The sequence below is a fragment of the Salvelinus fontinalis genome, chromosome 28 (assembly GCF_029448725.1).
Source record: "Salvelinus fontinalis isolate EN_2023a chromosome 28, ASM2944872v1, whole genome shotgun sequence".
Lineage (NCBI taxonomy): Eukaryota > Metazoa > Chordata > Actinopteri > Salmoniformes > Salmonidae > Salvelinus > Salvelinus fontinalis.
The window spans coordinates 16,690,170-16,710,174 of NC_074692.1; the positions used below are offsets into that span (position 1 = coordinate 16,690,170).

At 43.8% G+C, this 20,005-nt stretch overlaps 1 protein-coding gene across 2 annotated transcripts; it reads left to right on the plus strand.

The window, feature by feature from the left end:
- Positions 1–1,509: 1,509 nt before the first annotated feature.
- LOC129826291 (protein dispatched homolog 3-like) lies at positions 1,510–19,264 on the plus strand. Of its 2 annotated transcripts, none has more exons than XM_055886851.1 (21): positions 1,510–1,915; positions 5,604–6,626; positions 8,652–8,871; positions 9,100–9,236; positions 9,433–9,567; positions 9,691–9,851; positions 10,003–10,142; positions 10,285–10,376; positions 10,486–10,650; positions 10,852–11,061; positions 11,366–11,515; positions 11,647–11,783; positions 11,896–12,065; positions 12,166–12,296; positions 12,442–12,617; positions 12,715–12,841; positions 12,952–13,097; positions 13,219–13,378; positions 13,531–13,644; positions 13,885–14,057; positions 14,716–19,264. In XM_055886851.1, exons 2-21 carry the CDS (start codon positions 5,612–5,614, stop codon positions 15,073–15,075), a joined length of 4,119 nt encoding a protein of 1,372 aa, XP_055742826.1. In that variant the 5' UTR covers positions 1,510–1,915; positions 5,604–5,611; the 3' UTR covers positions 15,076–19,264. The 2 variants fall into 2 exon arrangements, with proteins under 2 accessions (XP_055742826.1, XP_055742827.1); XM_055886852.1 differs by having other exon boundaries at positions 1,511–1,915; positions 10,852–11,013.
- The last annotated feature ends 741 nt before the right edge of the window (positions 19,265–20,005 follow it).

The window sequence follows — 20,005 nt, forward strand, 5'->3', positions numbered from 1 at the left end:
TATTTACTCTACTCTATTTACTATCTACTCTAATGTACTTGTCCTCTTGCTCAGTTGTGCACCGGGTCCTCCCATCTCCCTCCTCTTTCTATTCTGGTTAGAGCCAGTTTGCAATGCTCTGTGAAGGGAGTAGTACACAGCGTTGTACGAGATCTTCAGATTCTTGGCAATTTCTTGTATGGAATAGCCTTCATTGCTCAGAACAAGAATAGACTGATGAGTTTCAGAAGAAAGTTCTTTGTTTCTGGCCATTTTGAGCCTGTAATCGAACCCACAAATGCTGATGCTCCAGATACTCAACTAGTCTAAAGAGGGACAGTTTTGTTGCTTCTTTAATCAGCACAACTGTTTTCAGCTGGGCTAACATAATTGTAAAAGGGTTTTAAAATGATACATTTGGATTAGCTAACACAACGTGCCATTGGAACACACGAGTGATATGGTTGCTGATAATGGGCCTCTGTACGCCTATGTAGATATTCCATAAAAAATCTGCCGTTTCCAGCTACAATAGTCATTTACAACATTAACATTGTCTACACTGTATTTCTGCTCAATTTGATGTTATTTTAATGAACAAAAAGTTAGCTTTTCTTTCAAAAACAAGGACATTTCTAAGTGGCCCCAAACTTTTGAACGGTAGTGTAGGTCTACACCCAGTGTAGTGTATCGGTACATGGACAAATGGGCACAATCAGTTGAGTAAACAGTGGAGAGAATATGTAAAACCATCACTGTATCGTAATAAAGAAAAGTGATGTGACAGCAAGCAGCCCTATCTGATCATATTATTGAATAATAGCAGCCTACTCAAATAACCGCAATCACAAATGTAATTTCATGTTGAATAAGCTCCGAGTGACGCAGCGGTCTAAGGCACTGCTAGAGGCGTCACTACAGACCATGGTTCAATCCCGGGCTGTATCACAACTGGGAGTCCCATAGGGATGGTCAGCATCATCCGGGTTAGGGGAGAGTTTGGCCGGGGTAGGCCGTCATTGTAAATAAGAATTTGTTCTTAACTGACTTGCCTGGTTAAATAAAGGTTCAATTAAAAAAATATAAAAAAATTATGATAGCTCTGAGAGCGTTGAAAAATTCTATAAATGTGAATGCAGCAGGGAATTGGGGAGCAAAACAATAAGAGATGTTTAAAGGGCTCAGATTCCTGGGGTGGAAATGATATGGCCTACACCTCATCTTCCACTGTATCCAGTTACTCTGGTCTACCTCCTCTACTACCCCCCTCCTACCCCTTTCCTCCTCACAGAGCCTCAGCCAGACTATACCAACAAAATCCTCTTCAAACTAGAGGGGGACTCTGCTGCAGTCTCCTGGCAAAACCTTCATTTTAGGCACGTGTTTCCTGACAAATAGAGCTTGAATCAGAGTCCGTCCTTTTTCTGCTTTACCTGTTAGGTTGTGATGAGATTTATCCCTGTCAGACATAGTCTCCTTGATGCTCAGGGCTGTGCTCTCCTCCCCTCCTCTCCCCTTGGTGAGTCAGTCAAGAGTGGAGCCTGAACAAAGCATTGAGAGAGAGGAGCTGCTGGGAGAGTGAAAGAACTGATACTCTCACTGACTCCGTCGCCTGGACAACCAGGCACAGAGGAGGGAGGGAAGAGAGCAAGAGAAAAGGGAGAAAGGGAGAAAACAAAAAATGATGATAGACAAGACTTATTAAGCAAATTAAAGATCTCATAAATCTTGTGTAGGAGAGGCTGTGCTGAGGTGCAGTCGCTCTCCCTCGTGCAGCTAGAGTACTATGAAAATAAAACGGATCAACAGAGAAAATTAAGAGAGCATTTGGAGAACAAGTTTGAAATGAAATTGTTCAGCATAGGTTTGCATCCTCAGAAGAGGACCCCATAGGCTGCACATCCCATCAGTTCATACCTCTACTCATCAAGCTCAGGTAAGATTACCCAGCTCTGCCATACACTAAATGTATATTTTGTTTAGATATTAGAGATGCTTAAATAATTAACTACACACCACAACAACAACAACTGAGCATGGCATTATCCTGTCATTCTCTCATTTACTAAGCCAAATAACATAGTCAATAGGTGGCAGCAAAAGGTCAACTCTGTCTGCAGCTTCTGAGTAGCACAGCTGCAGTAAATTGAGCTCTCAGGTGGATAGAGAACTTTCAGAGACCCCTGAAGAAACCCAGGACCAGACAAAGATTGCATTGATTTCGTCTGTTGTCAAACTTCACATGGTATTGCATTTGAATTCTTAGATTGAAGGAAATTGCCCTGTAGATCTCAAGGCAATCATTCTGTATTTTGCAATCGCCCACCATCTCTCACGCAAGTGTAGCAGCAATAGTGAGCTTTCAACTTCAGGTTTACAGTACCTGTATTTGTTGAGGGGGTCATCCATGTATGCAAATATCAAACTAATTACTATCATTAGGTGCAAAAGGAGCATGAGAGCGTGAGAGCGTGAGGTCTTAATACTTGCACCGTGCTGAACCTTTATATCCTGGGGATATGTGAAGAATAGAGGCATCACCCTCAGTGATGCTCCTGTAGTGATACTCAGTGCTCATACATAAGCAATGTCTGTTTTCTGGAGTGCTGGGCTGAGATGAATGTCCCTGTATTAAATGGTGTTGCATGCTCTGTGAAATTACACCATGCTCAATCTGTGGGGCAGGAGAAACAGTGTGAAATCCATATTGGATGAGATGGAGGGAGGATGAAACAAGAGGGAGGGAGGGGAGGAAGGAAAGCAGAGGGGAGTGTACTATTTTTAGCTATTGTCAGTAAGGAAGGCTATGTACCCCCCTTACCCCCACCTTTCGATATGCTTGTACACACACACACACACACACACACACACACACACACACACACACACACACACACACACACACACACAGAACATACCCAGAAAGTAAGAAAGAAAAGCTTTATACGCCTGTTAGTTAGTTGGATGGCATGCTGGTTGTGTTTATAGTATCACATCAGGTCCACATGAGACTAACACAGTTTGCACAGTACCAAGAAAACAGCACACTGCCACACAACTGCAATAGTCACCAACTGGCATTCAACTCTGGTCTTTGGTGCTTCACACTCCAAAGTCTACCCAAAAAGCTAGCATTCGGTCTGTGGAACAGTTCAATCTTGAGTTCTTTAGAAAGTTTATTCACATAAGGATATGAGTTGGTATTTTTGTATTTTATTAGGATCCCCATTAGCTGTTGCTAAAGCAGCAGCTACTCTTCCTGAGGTTCACACAAACATAAAACATGACATAATACATCACATTAATAGACAAGAACAGCTCAAGGACAGAACACATTTCTTTTTGATTAGTTGTATATGGGCAATTGGTATATCACAGCATTGTCAATAATGTAAAAAATTCTCAACCTCATCAAATTAATTTATTTTTGCTGTGGAAAATCTGTAGTTGAAAATAACCTATAAATTCTGCTGGACAGCAGCTCTACAATATGGGGCTGAAACTAAATGTCAGACCAAGGAGTGAGTAAGACTATAAGGATAAAGAGTTCCCGAATCATGCTGATTGAAACAAATGGGAGAATGCTTTTGTTGTCCATAAAGCCAGTCTTCACCAAGTTCCCTTCTATTTTTATTCCCCACCTGCACAGTCTAAATTGACTCCCTCCGCTCTCAAGCACTGAGAATAAATAGAAAAGTTGAACGATTCTCTCAGCTTGTCAACACATTCCTCATTCTCGGTTCAGCACTGGGAGCGTTACCCTGCAGTTGAGGCTTCTCTCATAATTAATGTACATTAGATATCGTATGGTTGGCAAAGCGGTGCAGCTGAATTCATTAACAGGGGGAAATGATGTGTCCCAGGAGCCTGTCAGAGACAGATTATTGTAGGAGGCATGGCAGTAATCTGCCTGTTGGTGGAGGGAGCTAGGGAGGGCCTGCTTTACACTATGTCTGTGTAACGGTGCACTCAACCAGCAAACGACCATTAACATGAAATGCACAACGTTGCTTTAATAGCATAACAGTCTTTGATGAGTGGTGTAAGTATGAGGGGCCAGCATGGTGTCTCACGACAACTGATCAGCAATTCCAGAGATGTGGAAACAAACATGGCAGTTATGGAAATGTACAGAGCTAGCAGATTTAGACTGCCTTGAATATCAAACAGCACAAAGCTGCCTTTTATCACACAGGAGATCATCATTTGTTGATGGGTGACTGTTGCAGCCTAAGGTCCTCCATTCCCCTCCCCCCTCTCTCTCTCGCCCTTCCTCTCTCTTCTTTACCCTCTTCTTCTCCCCTCCCAACGGACTGATCTTGTGTCTAATAAATTTGTCCTCTGAAGGGGTTGCAGACCCAGATGTTTTCCCAGTGCAGACAGATGTTCAACTGCTCTGTTCTCTCAGTGAACGTGAACATCGGTGTCAGTTAAGAACAAATTCTTATTTACAATGACGGCCTACCCCAGCCAAACCGGACGATGCTGGGCCAATTGTGCGCCGCCGTATGGGACTCCCAATCGCGGCCGGATGTGATACCGCCTGGATTCGAACCAGGGACTGTAGTGACGCCTCTTGCATTGAGATGCAGTGCCTTAGACTGCTGCACCACTCAGGAGTCCATTGTCATGGTGATCCCCTTGAATATAGTGTATTTGTGGCTATGTGCAATTGCAGCTGCAAATCTGAATAGATTGCCTACTACGGCTGATAACAGCTAATTACACAAATTATCATAATGCCTATCTTGGTTCTTGATCAATGGCCATAGGTTTCCTTAACCACCCAATGAACAGTCGATCCAAACACACTTACTTTATCGGAAATGTAAATATTCAAGACCCAGGCTGAAGACAGATGTGGAGATTATGCTCCCGCTCTTTTGGCCTTCCTTGCCCCACCTAGATGACCCTTGAGCTCTATTCTAAAGATAGTAGATGACTTGCCAATTTTCCTTTAACACGACTATTTCCACTTGAATACCAAGTCACTGCATTATCTTGTGTTGCAGCGGAGTGTGAAGAGGAAGGAACAATAGTTTGACACGATCAGGCAGAAGCTGTCTATCACCAGGCATAAAACACCTATCATATTCCACACCTCTCTCTTACATTCCACACCTCTCTCCCCTGTCAGTAATTAGACAAGTGAGATGATTTAATTTGCTGCAGATCAGCCGAACCCAAGTCGACTGCTGATATGGACAAGGACACCACCGAGCACTCAAGGGGAGATGGTTTTCGCACACACTGAAGGAAGGGGTGAGAGGAATCAAATTGCAGCCAGTACTCTCTCTAAGCCCCGAGCCACAATTCAGCATCTTAACTGGGGGCTTAGCAGACCATACACTGCTTTGGGCCGTTGAGACAAGGTCCATCTTCTTCCTAAATTCTCCCCTTTACTTTTCTGTGAGCTGAATAGGAACCCTGTGTGTCTTGGCTGTTGAGGGACATATTTAATTGTTGTGCCCTTGCTGGTTGTATACTGCAGAATATCCTGAAACCACTATTATGTTTGCTCTGTAAATCACCTATAGTTTAGGTCTATGTTTTCATGTCCAAGGACAGAAGAGGATTTACATTAGGAGAGTGAGTGATGATGAAGTACTCTGTGTGTTTGACAGGTGCTGCCATGGACTTAGAAGACGAGCCGTTGTTATTCCAGAGCAGCTGGGATGCTGAGGAGGAAGAGGAGCAGGATGAGGAAGATGGGGAGTCAGATACACAGATTAATGGGGGGAGCAGCACCACTGGAGGCAGCATAGTGTGGGGGGCGGTGGGCTGGGTCTACACACAGCCCTGGGTGAGTGGGGTGGTCCTGGGAATTGGAGTCTTTCTTCCCTGTGCCCTCTCTGCCTACATGTTCCTATACTGCCCCCCATTGGACATAGACCTTTCCTACAGTGCCTTTGAGGTTCACAGCCACTTCTCCGCTGAGCGGTTTGATGCACTCACCATTGCCATAAAGACTCAGTTGGGGTCCTGGGACAGACGCAGGCGTGACGTGGACCACTATGACTTCACTGCTCTACAGGAGCTGCTGTTGGACAGACTGGGTAGGCAGGGAGATGAAGCATCCAACTGGACATCACATGGAGGGCTGAATTCGAAATCTCTGAAAAACCACACGTTCAAAAGAGTAGTTATGCAACAGAGAGGAGTTGCCCTGAGTCAGCAAAAGACTGAGATGCATAGAGAGGCAAGGGCTGGTAAAGCAAAGATAAGAGAGGAGGATAAAAATACAACTAACTTAGGAAAACCTGAGAGTCATGAGTTCAAAGGGGAAGAGGGGTTCAGAGACAGTGAGAGATCTCACACTAGGATGCGCAGGTTTGCTCCCAACTACTCATACCTGCAGAGCCAAGCCTTGTGGAGGATGGAGCTGGTGTTTGTAGCTCAGGGTGGGGGGGACAACAACATCTTCACCCCAGAGCGTCTCCGCACCATCCACCACATAGAGCACCTGCTCATGCAGCACCCCCAGTTCCAGCAGTTCTGTTGGAAGCCTCTGGAGGTCCTGAGAGACCTGCCCCTGGGCCCCTCCTACTGCTCCCCTCCAAGCTCCCTCCTCTCCTACCTCTTCCCCAGTGAACGGGGAGGCAGGATCTACTATGATGGCATGGGACCTGACCTGGCTGACATCCATGGTGAGTCTGAGGTTCATTAAACTTGGCATTACTGTAGGTACAGTCCAGTGGCGATCAGTGCCGTTTAAGATCAGCAAAGACATTTTTTTTCTTCATGAGTATGGCCTTATTTCTATTACAGCATATTGGAATATTGTCATTCATAGTCCATTCACCCAGTTCAATGTAACAGCAGTAGGTTTAATCTACTACATGATATTCTACTTTTCCCTATATCCATCATGAGGTTGCTACAACCTAGCCTATGAATGAAAGTTTACAACGTAGATGCACACAGGTCGAGCTGATATACAGTAGGGTGTAATCATTAGTCCAACAGTTGCAAACAAGAGTTTCTATTGGACAAATTCAGGTCTGTTTTGTTCCGTTTGCTTCCTTTTAAGAAACGTTTTTCGGCACAATAAATACACCCCTGATCATGTGTAAAGATAGTTCACTTTCATAGCAGCCACGTTGTATTCCTTCACGCATCTATGCGCTCTCCTCCTCTCACCTTGTCCCTTTGCTTGTGGACTTTAATGCACAACACATAAGCTGTATGTGACCAGGCAAAAACACCTTTCCAAGCCAAACCATATCATAACCGCTACACACAGCCTAAATAGTTGTCTCCATATTAGATAAAGCAACATCATAGTCAGCATAGCTAATAGAATTAACATGTTAGTTAACCCGCTACAATCAAGCAGTAACGTTACAGTGTACAGTTACACCGGCAGGCCCCAGTGGCAACAAATTAGTCAAACCAAAAGCTTACCTTGACTTGGAGGAGTTCCAGTGTTGTGTTGGGATAGTCATAACCAGCTAGCTAACATAGCATCCCTCTGTCTGAGGAGGGTGTTTGAGTAGGCAAAACTAACTAACGTTAGCTGCATTAGCTAGCTAAGTAAGTGAAACTGAAATTGAAAAATGGCACTTTCTTTCTCTCTCTTGCTTCTCCATTTTGGGAAGAAATATATTTGTTCAAAACTGTTCCGCAATTGTCTTTCTCTCTCTTTAAGTCAACTACTAACCACAAAAATTCAGTCTTCAGTCATCCAAGCCATAGACTGTTCTCTCTGCTACCGCACGGCAAGCACTACAGAAGCTTCAAGTCTAGGTCCAAAAGGCTCCTTAACATCTTCTACCCCCAAGCCATAAGACTGCTGAACAATTAATCAAATGGCCACCCGGACTATTTACATTGACCCCCCCCCCCTCCTTTTTTTTACGCCGCTGATACTCACTGCACATTATTTATGCATAGTCCCTTTACCTTTACCTACATGCACATTAACTCGGTACCGGTACCCCCTTTATATAGCCTCGTTATTGTTATTTTATTGTGTAACTTTTAATTTTATTTTTTACTTCATTTATTGAACTGCATTGTTGGTTAAGGGCTTGTACGCAAGCATTTCACGGTAAGGTTGTATTTGGTGCATGTGACAACAACAACAAAAAATATTTGATTGTATCCACTGCAGTGCTAGCTAGCTGTACCTTATGCTTTCAGCACTAGATTAATTCTCTGATCCTTTGATTGGGTGGACAACATGTCAGTCCATGCTGCAAGAGCTCTGATAGGTTGGAGGATGTCCTCTCAAAGTTTTTATAATTACTGTGTAAGTCTATTGAAGGGGGTGAGAACCATGAGCCTCCTAGGTTTTGTATTGAAGTCAATCTACCCAGAGGATGGCGGAATTGAGCTGTCCTCCAGCTACAACATGGTTCTACCCCAGAGAGTGCTGTTGAGGCTACTGTAGACCTTCATTTTAAAATAGTGTGTTTTAATACATTATTTGGTGACGTGATTATATTTAGTATAGTTTTATCTAAAAATTATAACTTTTTTATGTTTTACGATTTATCACAGAGGATGGTCCTCCCCTTCCTCCACTGAGGAGCCTCCACTGGTACAGTCACTGCTCTGCATGATTAAGTGGCGAGCTTGTCCTTCATTTTATTATGGGAGGTCAATTAAAAGATCAAAAGGGAGCTGGCAGTGACTACCACTTTGATCTTCACTTGTGTTTCTGCTCCCAGGTGCTCTGAGTCTAGCGATTACCCACCCACAGTTCTACTGGTATGTGGATGAGAGTCTGGCCCCTGACCGGCTCTCCTCCTCTCTCCTGCGCAGTGAGATCCAATTCGGAGCTCCGCTGCCCTCATACTACTCCCTCCAAGACCGGCCTGAGGAGCAGAGGCAGCGCTTCAGGAACTTTGTAGTTCAGTACGCTGACATCCTGGCTCAGCAGTCCACCAGGTGGGCTATGGCTTATAAACTCTAAAAAACAAAAGAGACATCGATATTGAGATTAACTGATGTTGTTTTTCATTTCCCCCCAAGACTTGACTTTGTAAATATTGTCTCCACTTTCCAGACCAATTGTAATTAAGCACATCAAAGAGTTCCTCCTTTCATGACACCCACACAGTATTCTTCCATTCCCTCTTTCTGACTACGAACGTCTCTGGGTTTGTGTGATGCCAGCCAGGTGAAGGTGTTGTATGGGGGCACAGAGCTGTTTGATAATGAGGTGAGACAGACCTTCCACAGAGACATGTTGCTGGCGCTGATCAGTGGGGGCTGCATCACTCTACTGGTCTATGTCCTCACCTCCTTCTCAGGTAATTTCCCATCCACTCTCTCACCTGCATTGGATATTACATGCATGTTATTCTAACATTCCCTATACTTAATTTGCTGTCATACATAGCATCTGATAAAAGCTAGCATACGTGTCTTATTCTTAGAATTTTGATACCACATACAAGACTTGCAGCATGAGGTCTCCAACCCAGTGTATTTGGTGTCTCTCTACAGTGTTCCTGACGTTCTTTGGGCTCACTAGCATTGGTCTGAGCTGCCAGGTGGCTCTCTTCCTCTACCATGTGGTCTTTGGGGTGAGATACCTTGGCATCCTCAATGGAGTTGCAGCCTTTGTGATCATTGGCATTGGTTAGTGACAATATTAAAATATACTCTAGAATTTCTCTCATGGTCAAACTGGTTGAGAAACAACATCTTTGTTACAGGTAACATGCCACTCTTTATTCTGTTTCCCCTCTTACTGTTCTCCAGGTGTGGATGATGTGTTTGTGTTCATCAGTACATTCAGACAGGCTTCCCACTTGGTCCACCCGGTGCAGAGGATGATGTACACGGTGAAAACTGCTGGCCGAGCGACCTTTCTCACCTCCTTCACCACCGCAGCTGCCTACGCTGCTAACACCTTCTCACAGGTACTCTGAAATATTGTCAGTCCATATCGCATAATCCTTCCAAAGGGAATGAATAGCTGTGAGGTCAAACTGTCTGTATACAGTATGTATCAACATGAAAAGTACAATGTAAATCTATTGCGATATTGAGGTCTTTTACCCTTACAAACAGATTCCGGCAGTGCATGACTTTGGCCTGTTCATGGCCCTCATCGTCAGCTGCTGCTGGCTCTGGGTGTCCATCCTCATGCCCGCTGCCCTGTGTATCTGGACCCAGTGTGTTGACCCCCAGGAAAACACCTGTTTAAAATGGTGTGATACCATCTTTCCTCCTTTTTTTTGCTAGAGAACAGAGTTCCTACTGTTGTGCTGCTTGCCTTTTCATTTTGTTTTCCTATTATCGAAAAAAGTGAGGTTCTAAAGCTGCACCTCTCTGATGCACTTTATCTTAAAGGTGGAAAGCTCTTACAGGACTGTCAGTGAGTCACAGTCCTTTGTCAGATGAGGATGAAGATGTGGCCCTCCTGTCGGTGGAGATGGAGCCAGGTGAGATACTGATCTGGACAGAGCTGCATAAATGAATGGCAGGAGAATGAAAGGTAATAGAGTCCTGACACTATTCACCCCCCTCTCTGTCTCATCCTGTCTCATCTAGGCTCCTGTGTCACTGATGTAGATGCAGCCATTTTGTCCCTGTCAGTGGAGACCTCGCTCTCACCCCCAGGGCGGGGGAATGCAGGTGTGGTCAGCGCTAAACTTCAGTGGGCTCTGAGGCACTGGGTGGCAGAGCCAGCCGTGGAGAAACGCAAAGTCATTCTAGGTAAGGGCTCTGTCTGTCTGCAGGGGCTGGGAGAATCACATCTCATGATGCCCATATGCCTTTTTCAACTAAAGCGTTTTGTATTGCCTATCCCTGCTCTTCCTCACAGAAAAGCAATTGAATCTAATGCCTCTCCCCTCAGTGATCTACCCCATCTGACCTGCCTCTCTCACAGGCCAGTCTTTGTCTTGCTGCCCATAGGCCTCTACATCCTGGTCCTGCTGCTGTCTGCTGGGTGCTGCTGCCTCCTGCGGCCGGCTACTCATGCCCCGTTACTATTTCGCCCAGACACCAACCTCCAGACTCTACTGGGACTGAGGAACAACCTCAGTGCCCAGGGCATCTCTTGCCACATGTGCTCTGGTGAGACGTCGCCATCAATCTCTGTGATGGAACCCAGATGGGTGCAAAGTAAACCGATTCCACTACTTTAAACCCAAATTAACTTTAAACCCAGGTCCTGCAACTGTCTGGCTGTAAATGTCTTTATATGACATGGTACAATTCATTTTAAACTGGGATATTAATTTACAGTCGACTCCTGATAAGAGCTGACTCAATTACATTATTTTTCTTCCTACGGATATTTGCATGCTCCAGTTCAGTGCCCACATTCACAACACTCCCAGGCCATTGCATGTATCAGGATATTAAGGTCAGCCAAGCATTTGGCTTTGATTTGAAGTGTTGAATCGAAGTGTCCTATTTCCTGCAGGTCTGTTCATGGAGAAACCTCATCTTCTGCACAGCCCTACCCATACTACCCCCTCCATGCCTGGGTTTCACCCTCAGCAACATACACAGAGCCCTTCAAACTCAACTCTACAGAGCCCAATCACACCAAGCATATCCTCCATCACAACAGGTACTGGATAAAATGGTATTATATATCCAAAGAGGATCCACATGAATATATCCGTGGCAATGTTCTGGCAATGTTTTAATGTGCGCCTCTATTTCTCTACTGCTGCCACTCACTGTATCCTTTCATGGCAGGGCCTCTGCTGACAGTGTATGTCTCTAAGCTGGATGTGGGTGCTTCTATCACTCTGTACCGCTTCTCTCTGAATAGCAGTGTGCCATCGCCCTGGAAAAGCCTCAGTGCCGGGCATGGAGAAGTTCCATCCTTTCAGGTTAGGAGACCCACAAATATAAACACACTATTTCTGGGTTATGATCTAATATCTCACCTCTGATAACCAACTCCATCATATACTTAGTATAACTTCTGGTTTCTCTAAACAGGCATACAGTGGACCTCACAGCAACTTCAGCACCCACATGACTGTGTGTGTGTCCCGTGTGTACCACCCCCACCCTCGCTGGATGATCACTTCCCAGTCATGTGATCCACGCCACGGCTGGAGGTCAGAGTTCAGCTTCTATGTGGCATCGGCTGAGCAGCAGCACAGCAGGTAAGAGGAATGATGGACAGATGATGGCTGAATAGTGAATTGGTCAATCAGTCAAGCTTTTTGTGGGCAAGGTGTTGATAGAGCTCCTTGCGCCTCCCAGGAGATTGTACTTTGCCCAGCACAAGCTGAGTCCTCATCCCAGCCGAGTGTGTGTAGAACCACCTGGCTGTGTGATCAGCTCCGGGCCTGACGGACCCACACAGGGCTCTTTCTACACTCCACTCCCCACAGGTAAGAGGGAGAACACCTGGAGTCAGAAGACATCAGGGAACTGCATAACTACTCTGCATTGGTTTAAATTAAAGCATGTACTATGAATGTTTGCCTATGAATGTGAGGGAGTTACTTTTTTCCTGTTTTGTACCTTATTTCAAAGATTCCACCTCAACCAAAAGGTCCAAGACTTCTGGTTTTAACCCCTGTAGTGGAGGTGGCTGTGGCAAGCCAGCAGTCCGTCCTCTGGTTGACACTGGTGCGATGGTGTTTGTGGTTTTTGGAATACTTGGAGTCAACCGCACCCAACGCACAGACAACCACGTCATTGGAGACATGGTGAGGGGCCAACTGCATGACAATAACGATATAAGGTGTAATTCAATAATCAATACTGTTTTAGTGGTATTGATTTGTTCTAAAATGATCTCCAAAGGGCAGTGTGATATTGGATCCAAACTTTGATATCTTCCAAGAGATTGGACACCTCTGCCAAATCTGTAAAGCTATCAGTGCTAATAAACAGCTTGTGAAGCCGGGAGGAGCCCAGTGTCTACCGTCAGGTACCAACTGCACAGACACAGTCTAACAAATATAACAGCACACATAAACCATGTTTGATATGAGTTACATGTATTCTCTCTCTTGTACTCCCTCTCTCTCTCCCCCTTAGGCAACAAGCTTTCTTCTATCCTGCCCTTACTCAACCCAGACTGCCACTCCCTCCCTGAGCCCAACCTGCTGCCAGGCCAGCTGTCCCATGGGGTCGTGGGGACGCACGGTGGCAGAGTAAGCTGGCTCTCCATGGCCTTTGAGTCTGTGAGTACAATGGTTGTCCGTGGTGTATACTACCACCTCTAATGTAATGTTAATGTTGTAGCCCAGTCCAGATCTGTGGCAGAAACTGAGCCCATGTCTTTTCTATCTGTCTGTTCCCAAGACCACCTACAAGGGGAAATCCTCTTTCCAGACACACTCAGACTTCCTCCAATGGGAGACCTTCCTACAAGAGCAGCTCTCGACTCTCCCAGAGTCCTCTGCTCTACGGAGAGGTTTCCAGACCTGTGAGCACTGGAAGCAGATCTTTATGGAAATCATAGGCAAGTGGAGAGGCCGGAGGACACAGTTGTTCCATGCCTAAGGCACAATCAATAAATGTTTCATTTTTATGTATCTAAAATATTATTTCAGTCCTTCTGGGAATGTAACCTTCCTGTGCTGACTGACTGCCTTCTCTGTGGGTTATATGTAGGTGTCGAGAGCGCCCTCTGCAGTCTGCTCCTGTCCCTGGCCATCTGTGTGGCAGCTGTGTCTGTTTTCACTGCCCATCCGCTTCTGCTGCTGCCAATACTGCTCACCATCCTGGGTAAGACACTGCTGATCAAACATTTGTCATCAGATAGGTCCATTATGCATAGACTGCAGAGAAAAGTCTCCAATAATAAGATATGATGCAGTATTGATATGAAGTGTTATTGGGAATAATGTAAGAGGAAGTCAGTAACTGTTGTACTGTACATACTGTATTTTCTGTGGTTTTAGCCTTGGGAGGGTTAGGGGTCATCTGTCTGTCAGTGTGCAACATTGATCTCCTGACCAAATACAGGGGTCATCTGTCTGGTGGTGGCCATCATGTACTGGCTGGGCTGGGAGTTGGGGGCCGTGGAGGCCATCTCTCTGTCCATCCTAGTGGGCTCCTCAGTAGACTACTGCCTGCACCTGGTGGAGGGCTACCTGCTAGCTGGGGAGACCATACCAGCCACACCAGGACACACTATGGTACGTACAACACAGAATCTGATAATCATCTATAACTGGCATAGAGGTATTGAATTCACGTCTTCTATATATTCTACTGTAATAGAGTAAAACTATGTAAATGAAGGATTTGCCTCGACAATATTCAGTTTACTTAAAGGTTCATTGCAGCCGTTTTTATCTCAATTACAAATAATTTCTAGATAACAATTTAGTACCTCACTGTGATTATTTTATTACAATTTTAATTGAAAACAAACAACAATAGCTTCTAAGCAAATAGCAATTTCTCAAGCAAGAATTTTGCTAGGACTGTCTGGGAGTGGTCTGACTAGGGAGGGGAAAACTGAAAATGTGCTGTTATTGTCAGAGAGGTTTGGAAGTGTTTCTTCTTGGTCTATTGACTAATTTACTGACCAGGCAGGCCAAAAATCTCCATCCCTCCAAAACAGGCTGAAATTCCAGGCCGTCTTTTCAAACTGCTCTTACACTAAAGGGGCATTATCATAATTTGCACAGTATTATTCCAACCTCATAGTTTGGAATTATATAACACGGAAAATTCACGTTTGTGACTCCACAGGGCCTTTAAAAGTCATCATATTTAATGAAATAAGCCTGAGGGAAATAATGTATAAAGAGAAAAGACTCAATATATCAATCTGTTTTTCATTCTCAGAGCCTGTCAGCTAAAAGGCAAAGAAGGTCCCTAGATGCAGTAAACCACGTGGGAGTTGCCATTGTGTCCAGTGCTGTCACCACCGTGATCTCCACAGTCCCTCTCTTTTTCTGTGTCATCGTGCCTTTTGCTAAATTTGGCCAGATTGTGGCCATTAACACAGCAGTGTCCATCTTGTTTACCCTGACTGTGACTGCAGCTATGTTGGCCACCATGGGCCCTGCCAACTTCCACAGGCCTCCTGGTGCTGTGCTGAAGGCCAGCCTGGCAGTACTGGGCACCGCAGCCTTTGGCGCTGCCCTGTGCTGGGCAGGAGGGCAACTAGGACCAGTCACCTGGCACACAGCAGTCACCATGTGACCCCACAAACATAACTCAACCACTACTGTCACCTCTGTAAGCAGAACCAAAAGGCTCAGTCTAAACATCAGTGTAGTATTGTTCTATAAATGCAGGTGGAAGGTTTCAGATGTACGTAAAAGCATCTTGTGGAAGTAGATATTTCTTTGTGTGGATGATTGAAAGTTTAATCATTTTTTTCCAAAAGAACAGAACATAGTCTGTTGAGAATAGGTAGTCTGCAGGACATGCTTTGGTTTCTGTGGATGCAGCCTACTGCTGAAAGGAGATGACACAATGGTAATGAAATACTGGTTGAGTCCACATTGTTCTATTGTCCACGTAATTCTGTTCCTGACAGTAAAATCACTGACTGTTCTCTGACCTGCTGTTAGCACTGACCTCATCTCTGGCAGTTTGAAACCACACTTTGAGGTCCAAAAAGACAGGTATTGTACCATAAAAAAATGCAAGCCAGAATGTGTCATGCACTCCCTTATTCCAATGATATCACTCATATCACATCCCACTGGGCACATACCTCAGTTCAATGTCTAGTTTGGATTTACATTTGGTTGAATTGTCAACAAACATGAATTCACAACCTGGACTTAGGGGTAGATGTCACATAGTACACGTAAATCCAGGACACTGCAATTAGTATGATATGTTACGTTTCGTATGATATGTACTAATTTGTGGATCTCCATCATCCATTTTATATGATATGTTACAAATTATAATTAATATGATATATTATGAATTGCAATTCGTACAATATGTTACAAATTGCAATTCGTACAATATGTATATATTTTAGTTAATGTATGGTTTATGTTACGAATTTTGTTGTGGCTGGCGTTAGCTAGGTGGCTAAAATTAGCTAGGCTGGCTAGAGGTTAAGGTTAGGGTTAAGGTTAGGTAAAATGCTAAGTAGTTGCAAAGTTGCTAATTAATTAAAATGCTAAAGTTGTTCTTTATGAAATTCGAACACACAAGCTTTGGGTTGCTGGAAATTCGCAACCATAGGAACCCAAAAATAACTACTGTATCATACTAATTTGAGTCTACTATGTTATGTCTAGTCTATCAGACCAGGCTGGAATTCAATGTGAAATCAACCAAAAATGTCACTTTGTCATTGGATTTAGGTTAAATGTTGGGTGAAAAAAATGACAAAATTCCCTGACATTGATGACTTTTTGCAAATCCAATCAGTTATCCACATTGATTCAATGTCAACACATACTTTTTGGTTGAAATGACATACAATTTCTCTTCACTTATATGATTGTTCAGAAGAGAATGTTAGGAGTCATAAGGTTATTCACCACAAGGCAGATAAATGTACATTTAGAAGGCTGTAAAAACATGGATGAAAGGTACTACAGCTGTAGGCCTACTCTAGGTATTAACATGGGTAATGGGATTTTTTTTTTTTTTTTATTCCCCCAAAGTTGGCACAATATGCAATTACACAAAATACAAACAGGTTGTCGCATGGAAGCCTTTTAGCCTAGCATATTTACTTCAAACAAAGTCGCCATAAATGCAAAGCGAACGCATAATTAACACTGCCGGACTGCACAAGTGAGCCGAACGCAGTTAATAACCCCAACAGGAAACCCTTACAGTAGGCTATAGCCTAGAAATGAACATGTGCCTCGCTGGGCTGCTCTTTGACCTGTCATTGTGAATCTTCAGACAGGCACACATTTGACAGGCCTATGCACAATTCACTAGGCATCTCTGTCACAGACACAATTCAGAGGCTATTCTAGAGCCTTGGCTATTTTCCTATCCAGTCCCAATACCACTGAAACGTCAAATCCTGACTCCTGTATAGCATGAAATTCCTAACTTTATTCTGTAATCCATAGGTTGCATTATTTGGGGCTCCCGAATGGCGCAGCAGTCTAAGGCACTGCATCGCGGTGCCAGATGCGTCACTACAGTCCTTGATTCGAATCCAGGCTGTATCACAACCAGCCATGATTGGTAGTCCCATTGGGCGGCGTACAATTGACCCCGCGTCGTCTGGGTTTGGCCGTTATTGTAAATAAGAATTTGTTCTTAACTGACTTGACTAGTTAAATAAAAAATTAAATAATAATCAAGTCACGTCTCACCTATGCATGGCAAAATACCGCTATAACATTTCCCCAGCTTCTCTGCGCAGTCTGGTACTTGCCCATGAGAGCTTTGGTAGAGATTGTGTGATCAACAAACGGTATGCAGTAGATATTCATGTTTTTTAAAGAGTTGGTCCCCGTTAAGATCGCCTACCTTGATATTTAAACTATTTCCACTCTTCATCTCCCCATTATTTATGAGCTGATCTGCTATCTGTATCCCATAATCATCTCCTATATTTGGAAAAATCTAATTGATCTGTCATTCGTTAGAGGGTATCTAGCATTTTAGCTTTTGACTGCCATTACAAAGTTAGAATGATTCGACAACGCTGTACTCGGAGTGCGCTCTGTGTCGAGATATCCTACTGCTGAAATACGCTGGCGATCAAAGATCATATCATTACTGAATATATATTTAATTTTCTCTGAAATCTGTACATATTGGTGCATGCAGCCAAGTGATGAGGTTGCACAGCGACCTTCTTATTTGGGGAGGACCCTGGAATAGTGACCATATCTTGGTTTTAAACGCTTTAAATGCACTTCCGTTTTTTGCTGTATTTCCCGGGACTATCGGGATAAATATGAATTATTCCCGGTATTTAAACTTGGTAGATTTTCGGGAAAATATGAATCCCTACTGTGCTCTGACTCTTGTCCGTTTTATATATGTGCATCTTAGATGTAGTGTGAGATGTAGCTTAATGTGTAAGTATCTATGCTGCTAACACACATTTGGAAAGTGATTCCTTGTATCTTGAGACTACTAACACACTCTTTAAGTGCTGCAACATACTGTGCAAATAGAGCAGTGATTTGAGGAGCACCTTGGAGGAAAGGAAATTGCAATTCCACGAACAATGCCACAGCCAGGAGTAATTCAACTTCAACAGCAGACAAGGACATTAAGGAGAAGCCACACCTACCTGAACAAAATGCAACAACAAGAAATGCTAACCTGTCATTATGGTTCAAATGTACTGTACATTTCTCTCTGAGGTATGTGGTACCCCATCTTCCTGCACTGCAGATTGTAAATGGGAAAATTGTAAACATAGAAAAATGTGAGTTATGTTCTGTGGTGAAGGTTTCTCTCTTCTATGGCACAGTACATCTTAAAACATGTTCTTTCTCTGATGGGTGTAGAAAATGTATTTTTCCATGTGTTTTTATATTTTATTTATTTTATTTTACCAGGTAAGTTGACTGAGAACACATTCTCATTTGCAGCAACGACCTGGGGAATAGTTACAGGGGAGAGGAGGGGGATGAATGAGCCAATTGTAAACTGGCGATTATTAGGTGACCTTGATGGTTTGAGGGCCAGATTGGGAATTTAGCCAGGACACCGGGGTTAACACCCCTACTCTTACGATAAGTGCCATGGGATCTTTAATGACCTCAGAGAGTCAGGACACCCGTTTAACGTCCCATCCGAAAGACGGCACCCTACACAGGGCAGTGTCCCCAATCACTGCCCTGGGGCATTGGGATATTTTTTTAGACCAGAGGAAAGAGTGCCTCCTACTGGCCCTCCAACACCACTTCCAGCAGCATCTGGTCTCCCATCCAGGGACTGACCAGGACCAACCCTGCTTAGCTTCAGAAGCAAGCCAGCAGTGGTATGCAGGGTGGTATGCTGCTGGCAATAGTAAGCTTGTATGCTTCCCTTTACCCTTTTCTTGTCCGCCTACCTACAATACACAAACCTATACCAACTGCTCACACATTGGCTGTTTGAATGACTCAACCATGACCCAACCCTGAGATAATAATAATAATATGATCACTTGTGAGCCTCTCAGGTGAAGGCACTCAATGCTCTTTGCAAAGCACTTGATGATACTTACTATAACTCACTCGGCTCCCTCCACTGCTTTCAGGCTAGTAGAGTGCACCGTTTTATACACCAACGCAAAGGCTCTCTCCTGCCCTGCCGACAAGGTCAAACACATTGGTTAATTTATGTGACACAATAATGCTTTTAAAGGGAGTTACTTGATGTAACTGTAACTAGTCTTGTTATATGTGTGTATTGCTGTTAAAATTAAATAAAACAGATATCTTTAGAAGAATGTTCTTGAAAGTGGTCATTTTCTTTCACTGCATTTCAAAGTTGATTTTAAAAGACTGATAATTGAAATTACATAGGCTAATGTTTGCATATAACCTTTGTATGAGCCATCGGTCTTAAAGCACACATTTCAACAGCACTATCCACTAACTCTAAGCATTCATAGATGTTCTTGAAGGGCAAACATCCAACAGAGATGTTATTTTGGTAGTCTTTGATTGCAAGTTCTTCTCTCTACAGCTGAACAATCGAGTGGGTTTAGTGGTGTGTGTCCTTGGTCCCCCCCCTTCCTCTGATTTTGCTTGGTAACAATGTTTCAGGAGAACAGGGATACTAAGAGAGATGTCATAATCAGCTTAGTGTGACACTCAGCCAATGTGAGAGCTAGGAGGAGAGCTTGACATGTCTCCTCTAGTGACAGTTAATAATTCATGACAAATATTTCAGGATTAATAATGAATTGCAATGAGTGTAATGAATTTTTCATGTCAGCCATTAGGTGAACACAGAACTGTTATTGACATAGATATCCACAAGCCTTATTGCCACAAGCCTTATTGTCTGATGACTAAATCACACAGCAGCAGTCTGCCAGCTTATGTTCAAATATGGAATTAGTATATATTGGATGTCTGTGCTTGGAGATTCTGCCAACACTGTATACAGAGACAACACTATTGGGATTTCAGAATTTGCAATTACTGTGCATCAACCATGGCAGAGCATATAATATCTAGTTAAA